This window comes from Apostichopus japonicus, chromosome 5 (assembly GCF_037975245.1).
Source record: "Apostichopus japonicus isolate 1M-3 chromosome 5, ASM3797524v1, whole genome shotgun sequence".
NCBI lineage: Eukaryota > Metazoa > Echinodermata > Holothuroidea > Aspidochirotida > Stichopodidae > Apostichopus > Apostichopus japonicus.
The window spans coordinates 10,961,916-10,979,789 of NC_092565.1; the positions used below are offsets into that span (position 1 = coordinate 10,961,916).

A 17,874-nucleotide genomic window follows, 5' to 3' on the forward strand; every position below is an offset into this window, starting at 1 on the left:
GGTATAAAATCTAAAACTGCTGCAAATAAAATGTAACAATGGACCGTGAAAACAAGAAAGAGGCTTTCGAGATAACATTTGAATTTAAAAGTAAAGATTTTAAACAAAAATATAAAGATTATTGCAAAACAACGTTTCCACAAGTGAGTAAACCAAATAAAAGTAATAATCAACGTGAAAGTGCGTACACTGGTGCAGAATTGACGTCACATATGGGACCATATCACATCCTGTAAAATTATTGTACATGGAGTGAAAACACTGTGTGGAGTGAAAATGAAAATGTGCACATGTATACGAAATGATTCAATAAGTTTCGCGAAGATCGTGAAATTCCTTCAAGTTCAATGGTTTTTAGTATAAAACTCAGATAATGCCTCACAAAATCGTTGATTCATTGGTATACAAGCAAAATATATATATATAATTTGACAAATCTTAACGTTAATGCTACAACACCTACCCTCTAGTTCGTGAAAGTGTCTCGCTTTTTTGCTGGCATTCTTTGCACGTTTCTTTATATGTTCTGAAAGCGTAGGCTATAATTAGAAAATCTAGTTGATACGCAATATTTAGGCAAAATTATGAAGTTTAACGGGAATCATTCATGCACAAGTACTAGCATACATGTTTTCACTACCTTCGCTGCAAATTTGACCTAAGGTCACGGACTGGATGTTCGACTGATAAATTAAAATATGATGTATTCTAGCTTGTTACAGTTTCGATTCGTTTTCTCGAACAGACAGCAGCGTAACCAGGATAACAGGATAGGGGTGGGGGTAAGGGTGATGAAAGGCAAGGAATTGGAACAGGGGGTTCGATCTATAGTCTATTCCAAGTTCACAAAGGCACGACATCTTGCAGAAACCTTAACAAAGCAGATGTGACTTTTTTGTTTGACTATTTTACATTATTTAGCTGTACTATAAGAGGAACAATTTTCAAGGAAATCCCAGATATGTTGAAGTTATAGTTGGAAGTCTTACTAAGTCCGCCCCGAATTAATAAACTGTCACTACTAATTATTCATTTTCATTTTTTTTTATTACATATTATTAATTTTATTTGAAAAATTAATCATAGCAAAGTAAAGTATCATGACCCGTGATTTAAATAGAGCCTTATTGTTGTTAGCCTATAGTTCGATGAAAATTGGAAGTCAAGTCGTATATATTGTCAGTTTGGTCTACTTGCTATAAATTGGTTTATACAAACAATTATTCAAGCGCTCGTATATTTTTGGATTTTATTTATAACTTGTAATTACAAATCAATTACTTATTGCCATGATAATAAAATGCTTAATTGGAAATGTGTCAGCGGATTTATATAAATTTGACCATTCATTTCACAGTGTGATATGTATACTATAGTCCTACCATATATAAGAAGAAGAAATGATAAAGAAATAAGCTATGTGAATAGTAATATAAAGTGAATACTGAAGTTAGGAACGGAGAGTACAAGTTCTGTATTTGCACTCACACTACAATCAGTAGACCAAGGACCTTGAGTAAATTACTAAACCACATGTGTTGGTCAACCACCATGTTTGTCAGGGGAAGCTTTAGGCTACTTCAGCACATGCAAAACCAGTCTATTCCAACATGTACCATTTCCGGCGTAACAACGAATCTTGTCCTCCCTTACTACAGGGACACGCGAGAGTATTTCGATCCCGTGTCTCCACGCAGACAGAGATTCATGACGTTTAATGTTCCGCGCTCTCATCGGAACTGTCAGGGAACAAAATAAGTTTCGTAGAAAATAAAGGGATCGTGTATGAATAATGAATTCGAAGTTTACACAATGCACAGAGCAGATAAAAAAAACTAACTAACGATTTCTTAGGCTATAAAAAATGCATATATGTTCTATATTTGACAGCACCTTCTAGTCATAATTGCGCAAATATAGGGTCAAACCTACAAATCAAAAACATCAATTTACCGTCATTAAGGGAGGGTCAAACTGAAAATGGAAAGTGTACCATATTGAGTATTCAGTGATGCTGATGATTGACAGTGTTGTCGTACCATAAGCGTCATTATTTGAAGTATTTTCTGCTTCTCCGGTAAGGTCGACTTAATTCAATTTAATATCAGCAAAATCTATAGGCTCATCCCTGGTGATCTCCCAACTGATCCTTAAAATTATCAGTGGACGGTTGTCGATCGTGAACCGGAAGAAATGAAATATTTACGAAAGCTCCCGTATATTGCCATACCATTGTCAACCAGACAGCAAGTAATAAGGGAGGAAATCAACGAATGTGTTTGGGAACGGCATCCCGTACAATAATTATTAGAAAATTGACGCTTTGCACTGGTTTCTTCAATCAATGTACAGCCCGACCGGACAGGGAACGGTATCAAACTGGGGAATTTTCGACGGAATACGCTTTCACACCGGTATCCCTACAACTTTAATGAAGCAGCCCAAAATTAAGGACCGATGATTGGTTTGGAAGATCCATGTGATATTTTCATCAATCAAGGCAAAATGGCCGCCCATGTCGGCCGCTAGAGACCTGTCAAGTACCGCAAAAACTTGCAAATCGTGACTATTTTGTAAATATTTTGTTGAATCTGAACCATTTGTAGAAATGACTGCGTGGGTTCCTGTCAGTGTGAATAAGTATGCAGTCGGTAAGTTCGTTCGTCTTTTTAAGTTTCTACCACGGCAAACGCCTTACGAATCCAACTGACTGTGAGTATGGGGTTGGTCTCCTCGTCTGCTTGGCGATCCGTCTGAACCAGTCCAGTGTGAAACTGGGTGGTATGTAGAGTAGGCTTACCATACTACCGGAACTACCACACACTGAATAAGGCCTAAGTTACAATAACTTGCCTAACTCAAGACAACAGGGTGTCGGGTAATAATGCCTGATCTAATGCTGTTTAAAGTACAAATTGATAGTTCTAGTCAATGGAGTAAATAATTGCATTATTTAAGTAGTTCAATATTTTTCATTCCTAAAGTAAGTCTCATTGTGAAGGCAGATCCTGTCTTTAATACTGTACCTTATTGAGACCCTACTTAGGTTGCCTGGCTGTCGGTTGCCTAGGATGTTTGACCACATTGTTCAAAGGCTGTTATAAGTTATGTCAATATTAAAGTTGAATTTTCATATTCAATCTGTACTTGCAATTTACAGATTTGTTTGGTTGAATAGTTAGTACAGATTTGGCCCACAGAGCCTTCACTATTCTCTCAACCCTGGGTGGTCTATGGGCTATAGTATATTAGCAAAGAATCTAGGCTACTTTTTCCATACATGTTATCCTAACCTAGAGTGATATTTTAGTTTTTTTTAAAATTTGGTTTATTGTAACATTCCTTCTTTACAAAAGAAAGTATGGCAAACACAAGCACATGATATTTTTAGAGTATGGCAGTGTTGTATGGTTGGACTCAGAGAGGAGAGTATACATACTTTAATGGTGTGGTTTTAATTCTCAAGCTGTACCACTTCTGTCAAAGTAATATCCCAAACTGTGTTTGTGATATTTTATCCAATATCATAAACTGTTATTTATTTTATCACATGTTGTACATGTTCAAACCCTAATAACCTTTAACATTATGATAAATTAGCTCAGTTAGCTGAGAAGGATAATTTATTTAAAAACTTACTACTTAGTTAAATAATGAGTCTCATCTTCAAGAGACCTATTGCTTGTCTTATGAGATCCTTATCTTACTACAACACCAATACTTGAATTTACTGAATATGTTTACTATTTCAGTATTTGAAGTTCAGTAACAGTCATTTGCAATCAGCAACTATCAACAGGTCAGACTTTAAAAAATAAACATATTGCATGAAAGGAATCTTGGATGGATCTCATAAGTACTTAACATATACACAGAATTCAAATTATGTGAAGAAAGCAAGTTCATCTGAGCACACTACAGAATGAATGTGTAACTTTAATGTTGATACGTAGTATTGCAGAACATTCATTGTGTCTATGTAGATAGAATTCTTACCAACCTTTGAGAGACTACTATATTTATCAGGGGCGTATCCAGGATTTTCCAATAGGGGGGCGTCAGGCATGAATGATCGCCGTCCTGGGGGATGGGTCTAAGGGGAGGGGTGGACAATTTTTGCTTTCGAAGAAGGGCTGAAATGCAAAATGGTGCCATATGCATGGGCGGCGATCCGTACTTCCGAGTGGGGGGGGGGATATGACCTTGTTGAATATCTAAGCGTAGCGCCACCATGAGTTGGCGCGAAGCGTACAAGAAAATTTTGGGATTAACAAACCCTCTAGATGGCCGGATACGGCACTTCCCGAGGTTTCCAAGCGGTATATACCCAACTTTAAAATAGGGATGTCATGTCCGAAATATCTCATAATCAGGATCCAAAATACTTTTTTTTTAATTTCGGGTGTTATTTTGGGAAAATTGCCCCTGTCAATCTTGTTTCAGGCGCAACGGTAGAATGTTCGAGAGCTCTTTTATATTATTCGATGAAGAAAATGGCCTCATGCAGGCTATTATAGGCCTATACACATGCAATACACAATTACACATAGTTACATTCCTAGGTACCGATTTCTAGGGCATCCAGGTGAAACGTGTATTAAGCATTACCCTGGTAACATGAGATTCTCAGCTGTTCGAGGGAACATGTACGTGTGTAGGCCTACTATTGGGCCTATATGAATACTATGAGGGTGCATATATGTACTATATCAATACCGTGGGTGCAATAATACATTTTGTTGTTATAGGGCCAATGAAGCCTACAGTCAACTATTCTTGCTTTATAAAGACGCTTTATTTGAAAAGATCGCACTGCGTTTATGGTAGGCGAGAAAGGAAGCTAAAAAAGAGCCGTACATTAACGATGATGCATAAATGTAGGCATGAAAATATTCTTATCCCTGGCATTTGGTGGGGGGATATGGTGTATTACATCCCCTCCACATTTTCATGGGGGATATATCCCCCCTTCCCCCCCCCCCCCAGGATCGCCGCCCATGGCCATATGTGATCCATTTTTCGACCTTAATAATAAGCAACATTTCCAGTAAATATGGACACAAAATGCACAATTTAGTATGGCTGGCATGTCACTTAGTGTTTATAGTGATAATACAAACACAATTACCATCTATGTTTCTAAAACTATTATGCCGCCAAACTTCGCCAGAACCTTTTTTTTGGCAAACAAAAAATAAAGCATACGGGAGGGGCGGGGGGGGGGGTTGAGCGATCACCGACATCTCACATAAAGGTCGTCATCAATTTTTTTTTTTTTTGGCTAATCTTTTTTTTTTTGGTGACGGCCAATAGGGGGGGCGCGCGCCTGTTGCGCCCCCCCTGGATACGCCCCTGTTTATCATCAGTTTTTAGGGAACATCTTCCAATTGTGTTAAAGTAAATTTAATACAAATGTGATCATTTTGTACAAGTTTACTGGCTGTTTTACTTGAGATCCTCCCGGTTCCATTGAACTCCCATTCTGTTCAATATTAGTTTTTTTGTCTGTAGATACAGTATGGTTGTTTGTACAGTACAGGTACATCTTGCCCAACTGAATGCAAGACTAAATGGCAAGACCCAACAGTAGGTCACAAACAGTTTTGGGTGGGTTGTTGAATCTTTACAGATGCCAGAAAGTGTATCTACAGTTTTCAGACTATGCAGTCCATAGTCCAAGCTAGCTTTCATGGATACTGAGCATTGACCCATGAATGTGTGTGTGGGGGAGGGGGGGTGGGGAGGGGAGATGGTCGGTGGGTTTATGGAATAATGACTGTAGACGTTGGATGTTTCCAGGGACTTTTACAAAAAGAACTTGTTATGCTTTGTCTACTTAGTGCTCCTTTAAATTTTGATGTCTTGCAGTGTCTTCATGCCATTTGATTCAACATCAACGTAACTCATGCTCATAAAGCAGAAGGCAGACATGATCTACGTTTTAATGAAATTGGGTTTTGAACTAAGAAGTGTAGAATATTTGTCTCTGCCATTTACTGTAAGTGTCACATTTGTCTAACACTGGAAGTACCCTTTAATTTCATCCTTGTTCAAATCTAAAGAAAGTTACAGTATTTTTTTTCTCCAAAATATTTCACCCGCATGAACAATTACTAACAAAGAACAATGCCGTGCTCAATATTTCCAGATCTACTGTATACAGGTGGTTAAGTTTGCCCACCTTCTGTGTAGGTGTTGGAGAGATTTCAAGGGCATTCTGTTGAAGTCAAGTCTCTTTATTGTTAACTTCTAAATAGTCTTTCTTTTGTGTGTCCCATATCCAGCCGGTCAACCCACACATCTACTGTATGGTACAGTATGCATAAATCTGACACTCAAATTGTGCAGTGTGTCTCTTCAGAATGATTTCTGTGGATGATAAATATGTATCGTCAATACTGGTTTGCATAACAAGGACTTTAGTCTGGATTGTTCATACATGCTATTAGATTCTAAAGTTTTATCTGATAGGATGCATTGAAGTTTTATTATGATTTTTCATTAATTACTAGGATATTGAGACCCATTGATACTGTACAGTAACTATTATCAATACACCAGGTGATTTTTACAGTTAAATAGTATACACACATGAATTTGATTCATTTAGGAAAATTCCGTTTGAAGCTCTATATTTGCTGTACATACTTACAGTAATTTGAATTATTTAGAAAGGAGGCTTTGGTTTTGTGCTACCTGTGCTTATTGTAGTTGTATTTTGTCAAATTGTTCAGCAATTTAGCATTTATATACTTAGCATTGTTGGTATGTTTTGTTAAATCTTTTATAGCATTTGATATCAATAACTTTTAGCATATAACAGTACAGTTCAACTGGCTGAAGTTTTAATTCAAGGAGCAAGATAAATACACAGATATTTTGCAACTGTCAGATTTGAATTTTGCATTAGTCCTAATCTATACAAAGTTGCTCAGCAACAAAATGTTTACAATTGAATGAATTTATTTAACAATTCACTAGTAACTAAACTTGATTTGTACAAATTGTAGATTTGTTAAGTTTGTTACTTATTTTGAATCTTTTTAATCAATCGTGCAATAACATTTTAAGCAATGCTTGGTGAAATGTCCAGAAATTCTCCAAATGTATTCAAAGTTATACAAATTATGATTTTAGTGTACAATACTTTGAATAGCGGAGGGTTCTGTACAGTAGTGTCAATCATTATTCATGCTATAATCTATTGGAACTTGGTCTCGGACTCATCAAAACAGTCTTGATGATAGTCTGCATCAACTGAATGTATGCATGAACATGTTGTACCTCATGTCTTGAAAAATGTTGGTATTCTAGGCATGCATTTGCTGTGTGTAGAAGACATTACTCCCAGCATTTTACTACTCAGCTTGTGGATCGTTACTCATTCCAAACTTGACAGTCAAAAGATTTAAATTCTGAAGAGTGAAGAACTTAACATGACATGGTGATGGCTTGTCATGTGTGTACTCTTTGACTGATAAAAAAAAACATGTTTCTCCTTCCCACTATAAAGAACTTTAAAAAAATTTACCATTGAAAAAGTAGTGATCTGCCTACAACTTAGCATAAATTATTACAGTGCTTATGTAGACCGGAGACACCAAGTATCTTCGCTTGTAAAATACCCAAACCGTTTGAGTTCTGGAGATTCAATGCAATTGAATGTGATGTAGTTTTCAAGCATTTTGACCTAACCGATAACTCTAAATACACCCCCCCCCCCCAATAAAAAAATCCTACCACAGGGCAAATTATCAAGGATTTATTGGCTTGGACAACAAGATCTCACTTTTTGGTTGTCAGCAAATTTGGTTACAAGTCCAATAACTCGTAGCAGAATGACAAAGAATGCCCAAAATTGTAGTACACTGTAGGAGAGATTGGTGAAGATAACGCAAGCTTTGGGCCGGTGAAACTCCATCAGTTGGATCATACTGTGGCCTACAACTATTACTGTGTTTAATTTCAGTATCTCCACGAGGGTCCAGAGTGGTGGAGGGTGATACCAATTTATCGTTTTGGGGATAGTTAGTTACAATGCGATCTAGTGGTCAGATGACCTTCAAAGCTGAGTTTGGTTGTTGGAACAGAAAAAGACTGGATATACCATTAAAACAATTTGCCCTTGTATCATAAAACTAAGTGTCTGTGTTCTGTAGTTCTTTAAGTACCAGTCATCCTATTAATATAGACAAATACTGTACAGTAGGTGTATTACAGACTGCAAGCTGCATATTGAGTTGGATTTGCTGTTATTAGTTGGTATCATGCTCAATTCCTTGACTTAAATGTCCACCAAACTTGCTCCAGAAGTCCAGATGGATGTAACGAAACTAGTGGTTTACTTCAAAGGTCTCATTGAAGAGATACTATAGAATGTTAACATCAATATACATTATGAGAGGCACAATTTTCTGCATCTAGGATTGGTTAAACCTGTTACAGGTCTGTTAATAACTTGCATGTTATGGGTGGGTACGTATGTATAGCTCTGGTTGTAATTGCATGATCTTATAGTCAAAGATAAGCTAGATACCAAATGTGTTACTGACAGTATAGACTGTACATGATTATGTTTAAATATTCTTGGGCTTGGTCAGAGTTACTTAAATTTTCAAACCAAAGCAAAATGCAAGCATATTGCTAGTTAGTTAGTTAGTCAAAACCCACCACAAAGGCACACCACAAAGGCACTGCTTTAACAAAGTACCTTCAACCATGAAATGGTCTGAACACTAACCAGGAACTCTGACAGTCAAGGTATTGAAGCTGTTGCAACTATAAATAACAATTCAGTGTGCATATTCAATGTATAGTGTCAATGGGTGAATGTACATGTCTCCTGCTGTACTTTGTATGTTACAGTAGGTAATATATACAGTACTTGTACACTAGAACAATATGCCTGTTCAAGTGTGCCATGTTGATAGCATGAATGAGAATGGAAGAAACATAACAAAGCATAAAAAACAAAGTACTATGTGTGTATTTGATTGAGCGCCTTACAAAGAAGTGGTTTGTTCTTGGAGTGGAACAGCGAAGATTCCGTAAAAAAAAACACCTACAGGTACAGTTGCAAAACAAAGGACTTTCCATGTATCAATCAAGTAGCATTCCAGAGTTTTAAAACTACTAAATTTGTTGCTATTCTCTATTAAGCAGTTTTTTGCCTTCCTTTTCTATAATTTTCTCCACCTTATTGATCCCACGATGCCATAAAGACATACATTATAACTAGCTTAAATCTATTACAACTTTGACTTTTGTTTTTCTCAAAGATATTTTCCGTTAGGATCGCAATAAACCCCGCCCATAATATGAATATTTCAATTCTATGAACGACATTTAAATAGGCTCTCGCTGTAGATCGTGGGAAATTTGAGCTGTGCAAGTGACTTTTCCGTGCTGATTTTCTTTTGGTAGGATTGGCGAATTGATTACATAACACACAGGCTAACATTTCAGACTAATAACCTTGAAAGGGGAAGATATAGCAGTGGCGAAAAATGAGGCAGTCTAACAAAAGGGGGGATTTTCAAATGATCTATTTTAAGCAACGGCTCATTAATAAACATGTTAGCTCTTCACTGATTGGTTGAAAACAACTAGTGGGTTTGGGGAACTGTACATGATTAATTTTAAATGAGGAATTTGTCGGAATAATTTAAGTGTTGAAATTCTTGTAGAAAACAGCTATACATCTCTCCATTTGTTTAAAAAACTTGACCATTTTTACAGCATTTTGCGATGCAATAAGTATAAATTATTCCATGAGAATACAGAATATCCAAATTGTATTGATCTGTATCAATACTTCCAAATGCAAATACAGCAGTTTCAACCACTTACAGTATACGATGACTTACATACTGTATCTAAGATTTAAAGTCAAAGGTTCATCATTCTGTCAGTCTACAATAGGAGTCTTCTTCATATTAAACATACCTATGGTATCTTAAGTATAGCAGCACTATGAGTGGCAAGGCATGTATAAACAGAAAATACAACAATTGAGTTAATCATGTGAGTTTCATTTCATTTATAATGCTTAGCTCATGAATAACGGGGAAAAAACAGTCGGAAAAGGGTTCTTCCTGAATAATGTTGGTAATTAACGAGGATTTCAAAAGGAAAATAGAAATCAGTGAAGAAGTCTTGAATGTGTCAGTATTATATTTATTTAGATTGAAACGTAACTTAGCCTACCCAAATATACTTCCTTTAGTAGCTCTGTTCAATAGAACTGTTTCCTCAGAACTAAAATCACAATATTGCAAAGGGAAGCATCTTTTCGCATTTGGTTGGCAATTTGACTATTGAACCTACTCAAAATAAGAATATAATACTAACTTAGACACCATCCCACATTCAACAAATGAATTTGACTAATGAATTTATTTGTTTCAAATGATGCTCATCATTTTGTCATCCAGACACATTCCCACATTCGTACCAATTTTTTCATAATTTTCAAACTTTTCTGTTTTTAGTTTCATCTTCATTATTTGAGATGATCCTGACAAGTCAAACAAGTGAACTAAATTGTTATGAGATAATTAGCATCAATCTACAGCCGAAAAATGATAAATATCGACTCAAGAAGCCAGTGCTTTAAATGAGTGACATTACACAACTTTTTTTGCTACAACCAAGCTAAAAGTTTTGCATTCAGCTGCGACCCAGTAGTCCCTCTCTCCCCCCTCCCCTCCCCACATATATCACCTCAATGCCATTAGTAGAAATATGGTTTAAAATATAATGGTTGGCTCTGCTTCCTTGCCACAAGTTCATTGATCTGGGCTTGAATAGGATACAGTGCCTTTCTGACTTGAGCACCCATGGCCACTGACCCATCAAAAGTCCTTTGTGACCCAAAAACATTGGGTTGCTACCCAAAGGATGAGGACTGTCATTTTAAATCAATTTGCCTCTTTCAGTTGTACTACTGTATATATACTATGACATTTATTACATAGTACTATGATGTGAACAAACTTCCATGGTAATATTGAATGCAATCGACCCTAGGACTTAAGTGTAAACAGGCTTTAAGCTCTGTATGGATGGGTTGGTCCTGTGAAAATGATTCAATAGTTTGATTTAAAGAGAATTAATGATTCTTGAGACTTTGCCCCCAATCGTTGGTCGAGACCTGATTTGGATCAGACTTTACTGTAGGCTGCATTTGCTGAAACAGATACATGTCCTGATTACTAGACAAAGCAGATAGTCAAGAGATATTTCCCTGAATGCTCTTTGCTCTGCACACGGTTTACTGAAGGATAATGTTTAATTAGGTTCATCTTGGCATGTATTACATGTCGGTTTCTTGAGAAGTTATCATGCATGCAGGCTATGGACTATTGAGTAACTAAGTTCAGTTGATGCATCATAGCCATCTGTGTTGCATTGACAGTTTCAGGATCTTTTAGTCAATTAGGAAATGGTACATAATTATGTTGCATTGCAAATGAATGTACAGTACTGTAACGCTTAAATCGTGTACTGTACCTATACTAAACACAGTGTTTTTGAAGTAAACACTTGGCCGCAGTTTCAGGTTGCAGAAAAATGCTTTCTTGGCACAACAGATCTACTACAATATAATTCTTGATCACTGTAATTGTCCAGCAAGGTTTAAGGGTAAGCACATGGTGTGTTGGTATAATAAGTTTGTATAACCCTGGGAGTTGGGGGAAGAAGAGGAATTTGCAGCACCCCTTCAATACATTTCCATCACAATACAGTAATACTGTGTATTGTAATATTAACTGGATTTTTACAAAGTTTTAGAATCATCTTTAATTTTTCCTTTAAATTGTGCAAAGCATCTGAACAGGAACAAGGTTACAGATCTGGGTGTACAGTAAAAGTTTATTACTTTGGAATGTAATTACACATGAATGTGATAACTATAAAGAAGAAAATAATATGTAAAAAATATATATCAATTCTTGTATTGAAGCCAGCAGCTTGTGTAAATGGTTGAGTACTTACTTTAATTAGTGATCTTTCAGGTTACATACATGCATAAAAATCATATATATGTACAGGCACTATGTACTACTCATCTGTTTTTGCAAGTTGGAAGTAACATGTCCTCTCAAATAATAATGCAAGAATCTGGGACACACTTGTTTATTATCAATATACCAGTGCAGATGTGTGACTCATGATCATTCAAGACTCCCTGCCTGTGATGCAGTTTAAAATTGTATTTGTTTCAGTTTCTCTCTCTCTCTCTCCCTATAAAAAAATGATATACTTATGTGTCATGCATATCTAAAGGTTATAAATTACAGTATGTCAGGTATGTTGTACTTACTGTACAGTGTTACAGTGCAGTATATATGTGACCTACTGTTTGTGTGTTTGTCATCATGTGAACTCTCCTTCATCATTCACCATGCCTGCTAATGACATTATGATCTGCCTGTAGGCTGGCAGTTAGCATCTGCTAAACTTCAACACATCTTACAAATTTCAAATCTCTGTGCTATGAAAATTAGTCTAGGGTTTTATGTCAACAATAAATGAGAATGACTCAGATATTTATATTGCTTTACATAGTGACAAAGTCATGCCACAGGCTAAGAAGTACCGTCCTTCCGTACGGTGCCATAACCTGGGTGCGTTGAGAGTCTGTGCACGTGTGTGGGCACTGTAGATGACATACATGTAGTGTGTGTCTCTAGTAAATCGAGTGTTGTTCTTTCAGCTGTAGTTATCCCCACCTGGGACTTCAAAATTAGGCTCCCTGCTGTTTTTATAATTAGACAGATACTGCTGTGCCTGTGGTGTAATGTCATACTGTATGTTATTAAAGAATTAACAGAGCAAATGGTTGGTGGGTTGTATATGTTATAATGTGCATAGTACATGTATGTACACCCCATGTGTAATGCAAACAGTCACCAAGCACAGTCAATCATAGCAATTACTGTGGCTGTGCACCGTTTTATTGTTTGGTGTTTATATATTGCTCACGAAGTGAGGGATTTTTGTTTGCATAATCGTAATTGTTTCATTTTGTTTTGTTCAGTGATTGCATTGTATTTGCTAAAGTACCTGCACATTGATCTTTTCAAGCTATTGACCTTATAGTGGATGATCATGCCTCATACTGTATCAACTCAGTATAAACATATAAAAACAAATGAACTGCAAGTTAAAGGCAGATTTGGCTGTGATTCTGCTTGGACAAAGACAAAATGGATACAACCGATACTATATTGTACAATATATTACTTTTAGGCAATTTTGTATGAAAATGATGATAAAAAACTGTATTTGTAGGTGTTTAATGTAATTTAGCAAAAAGTTGTTAACATAAGGTTGTGATCATGAAAGTGCTACAAAATCTTGCATACTGTAATAGTTTGTGAAGTGAGTGAAGCACTTTGATCATTTTGAATATTGTTATGCTATACTTGACTTGTTAAATTGTAGAACTGATAGCAGGAGTAAATTAGCCATCCAAATTGCAAGAACCATTTAATAAAATAGTCTCCTTCAATTTCAGTGTTTGGAACTTGAACAGAAGCATTGAAAGTGTTCCATACATTTTGACTGCAAATTTCTAATCCTTAACAAAGTATTCAAAACACCTTTAAAGTTATGTCATAAATTTAAATGCCATTTCATTTGTTCGTCAAGTGATTCTTTGTTCGTCAAGTGATTCTCAGTTAATGGTGAAATACAAAGTCATCATTACTGTATGTGCAGGACTGTTTCCATTTCAAGTTGAACCCTATGAAATTTGGATTAAATTATTTCTGCAAAGGTAGAAAGTCATAACATTATTAAGTACCTACCTACACATCTGTGCTGTGCATTTCATAACATCTGATATGTATTACCTGTTGTGGTCACCCACACACACAATGGCTATGCACTGTGCTCTAACTTTGTGGGAATATTTGTGACCTTTCTTGTTAAGGTCAAAACAAAAATGCCTGAACCCTCAGAAATGGCTTCATAATTGCCTTAGTTGTCTTGACCCAGCCCAGTGTGAAGCCTAGACTGGATATTTTATTATTTAATGCACCTTTCTTGAGTTGTACAGTATATATTTATTATATCACTTACTGCTGTCTGTACTTAAACTGATGTCTGCTGTACTGTACTGTGTATGTTATGAAAAGAACTGCACTTTGTGCAGATGTTTGTACAGTACAACAAACTGTTGTGCGGGGAAGCTCTGTTGGTCTTCCTGATCGTGTATAATTATTTCATTGATACAGTACTGCTGTTTATTAGTGTAAAACATGTATTGTATTAAACCAGTGTATAACCACTTGTTAAGTCCCCTTCCCCTCCTCCTGCAGTGGTTGGCTTAAGCAGCATGAGGGTCCAACTGAAATGATTATAGTACGATATGGTACTGACAACTAAAGCTCACCGATATGAGGTTTTCCGAGGGACAAACCATGTTTGGTCCAGTAATTTATTAGAGTTGATTAGACTTTTAGTATACATATAGGTAAATGTGACATTAGACCTACTAACTTTTCCTTGTTTGCAATGTTTAAAGCAAAGCATTTATCCCCTAGAAGACCAAAATATCATAAATAATGTGCCGTCTCTGACTGCTGTCACCAACTGCATTGTACTTACTGTACAGTAACGAAGCGTCTAGATGTCTTATTTTGTACACAATCAGTCTTTTTCATTTAAGCAGAGATGCAGTTGTCTAATGTTATCTCGGGGTCAAGGTGTGAGACAGAGTTGATGTGGTGGATGGAAGGAAGGAAAGGGGAATATGTGAAATTAACAAGTCATTTAATCATGTGGTATATATGATTCTTAACTTTTAAATTTTAATATTGAACATGTCTTTTCTTATTGTCAATATCATTTAAAACATGAAGAATGGAGGGGCAGGAGGTGGGCTTGCAGCTTTACATTGGTGGGTAGGTGGATTGCAGATTACAGTACATTAAGTAATGAAAGAAACTGTTTTCAATTTCCCCATTGGCACTGCTCTCAATGTGGAAGCATTATCATGCCATGGACATTAAAGTGATCTCCATTGCCAGTGCCAATATTGGATTGAAATCTCAGTGTCTGTTTAAGTTACATGTTTTAAAGGCGGCTTCCATTAATTGTGATAGTATATTATGCAGAGTATCATGTAAACAACCAGTTGCATGTACAACTCCCTTTGTAAATCCTTTAACTGTATGATAGATTGAATAGAGATCCATTCTATTAACAAATAAACAAATCTATCATGTTATCATTATGTTTTGTTTTTCCTTCTTCAGCCATCTTCAATTTGGAGCCATCCTTACCCCATCAAATTCCTCTCAGTGTCGGGGACACACTTCATCTCGAGGAAGAATCTTCAGGTTAGTGTACGCCATGATAAAATTCACACACAATCCCAGAAGGAATTAGACACATTATATAAATTCCCTGTGTTTTGGAGTGTTTTCATTATAAATTCATATAGACCATGACTCATTTTGATTTCGTCAGCATCCTGAATTTATATAAATTTCTTTGCTATGTGAAATTACGAATCTCAGAGAGTGTTTTACCATTTTAATTAGCCTCTGAGTCGTTGATGGTTATTACGTAGCTCATCTCATTATCGTTAATGCCACATAGAAGTAGCAGTTTTTCTCAACAATTATTCTAATGCTCTGTATATCTAAGGCATTCATATTTAACCATAAACCATCTAATTGTTCATCTTCATTCTTCAGAAAGTATTATTCCTTAAATGAACTAATAAACTTAAAGATCAGCACCATGTGTTTGTTTCATAATATCAAGATTTTTTGTTTATTTTTGTTTGTTAAACCAAGATATATTATAAAGTTGTTTTATTCGATCTTGTTTCTGAAAACAGCTCTATATTTAGAAATGCAGTTGAAAGTACTATACCTGCCTTGTGATTTAACTGGGACACAAAATTTTGTAAAGCCAGCATGTTTCTCTCACTTAACTGATATTAATCGAAGGTTAAAGTGTGTATCATTTTTTTGCTTAACTACAGTTATGTTACACATCTTTTGTGCATTAGTGCTTCAATCTTTCCAGGGACATCCACAAATATGTTCTGCCAAAACAACAAGACTTTATAAGTTTATCAGCATGTTTTACTTCCTTCCATAAACTAGTTTTAAAAAGTGTTTGTAGGCAAGGTTCCAGTCTATTTTATGTATTTTTTATTGTCTATAGAACATTACAACAGGTGGTTGTAATTTATTTCTATAGTTCATTGATATAATGTGGTTACAAAGTTTTTTAAACATAATAATCTGTTTAAAGTTAAGACAAGAGGCACTATCTTAAAACATAAATAAAAATTATTATGGAAAGGAACTTAAGCAGGGATTTCAGCAGGCAAGTTTATTTCTTAACTTAATTACCATCAGATGGTAGACGTTTCTAATTGCCGTTACATTCATACAGCATCTATAGTCCTCAGTGATAACACACTCAAAACACAATGTATGTAATGGAACATGCTTGATCAGGTGACATTTTCAGAGTCACAAACCAAGGCTTGCAAATCCAAATTTCTTTTATACATCTTACAATACTTACCTGTCCCTATATATCTACTTTTTATGCACTAGCTGTAACCATATATAGCTAGTGCTATCTGTTGCTTCAGTTAATATTACTTTACTAATTATTTTCTTGTTATCCCCCCCCCTTCCCCCGGAATACTAGGCCTACATTTTGGTAAGTCCAAACTAGCAAATTTGGTAACTAGTCAGAAAAATGACAATGGCCAATATGTGCAATGTAGCACTGTAGGAAATAAGTGAAGGTGGGTGAATGGCACTCACATTTCTGTGTGATACCAATTTATCATTTTACCTATTTGGAGGTATTTAGTTACAATGCAGTCTGAATTTGATGTCAACAACTTGTTGTCCATCCACAGGACAACCTCCACAGCTGATTTTGCTTATTCAAACTGAAATTTGGTCGTCTGGGACGACCGGACTACCATGAAATATGTAGAGGAAACCGATCTTTGTGGGATACTCATAAAGAAGATATGAAATGTATTAAATGCATATTACATATAGATGTATTACAGTATGTACATAAGTTCAATATTTCTGATAGCACTCTGTCAATTTATCAGTTGTAGTTCAATATACTGTACTTTCATTCTTAAGAGTTCCATGCTATTAAAAGAGTCTACTCATTTTGCAGCGATGCACAAATGAGTGAAATAAATAAAAACATTAAGCACTTTATTTTACTATTCATGTCCTCTGTGTACTACTGTACTAATGAGCTCCAATATTATGAAATGACATTGCATGATATCATTTTAGTTCTCAATCCTGCTCATCTTTCTCATATCTTTACAGGTTGGTACAAAGGTTTCAATGTAAAGCAAAAGACACAGAAGGTAGGTTGATTCAAGGATCTTTATAAGTGTTTTTGTGTTTGAAGATGTGAGTAATGAAAGGATTACCAATTTATCATTTACATATGTGGCTCTCATGTATTGTTACTGTCTCATGTGGTTATGTAGTGATACAATATGTAATGATTGATAGTTGAATATAAACCTGGGAAGAAAACCAAAGTATCTTGGAGACCAACGTTTTCTTAATTGAATGGAATCATGACAAGCTAATCAACCTCTACAGTACTTCCGTGAAACAACCAATGATCTTGGTATTAGTTTGTCTCAGTTTTGATCAGTTGCAATATTTTTGTAGTAGAGCTTACCCTGTACATAGGCATAGTGTGAACAAAGTTTGGAGGTCAAAGGTCAAATAATGGACAACATCTACAAAGCTGCCACTTAAGGCGCATTTTCTGACAATGTTTTCCAATAAATTGACATAAATCGACCAAGAACTTATCTACATTCTCAAATATGTTCTTTCCAGC

General features: G+C 35.8%; 1 protein-coding gene across 6 annotated transcripts in view; it reads left to right on the forward strand.

The window, feature by feature from the left end:
- Positions 1–2,480: 2,480 nt before the first annotated feature.
- Positions 2,481–17,874, forward strand: part of LOC139967631 (dedicator of cytokinesis protein 1-like) — a 72,197-nt gene continuing 56,803 nt past the window's right edge. For all 6 annotated transcript variants that reach the window (XM_071971601.1, XM_071971603.1, XM_071971604.1 and 3 more), the window contains exons 1-3: positions 2,481–2,651; positions 15,267–15,350; positions 17,343–17,383. In XM_071971601.1, the coding sequence (XP_071827702.1) occupies positions 2,609–2,651; positions 15,267–15,350; positions 17,343–17,383 (168 nt within the window). In that variant the 5' untranslated portion in view covers positions 2,481–2,608. The remainder of the gene's footprint in view (positions 2,652–15,266; positions 15,351–17,342; positions 17,384–17,874) is intronic.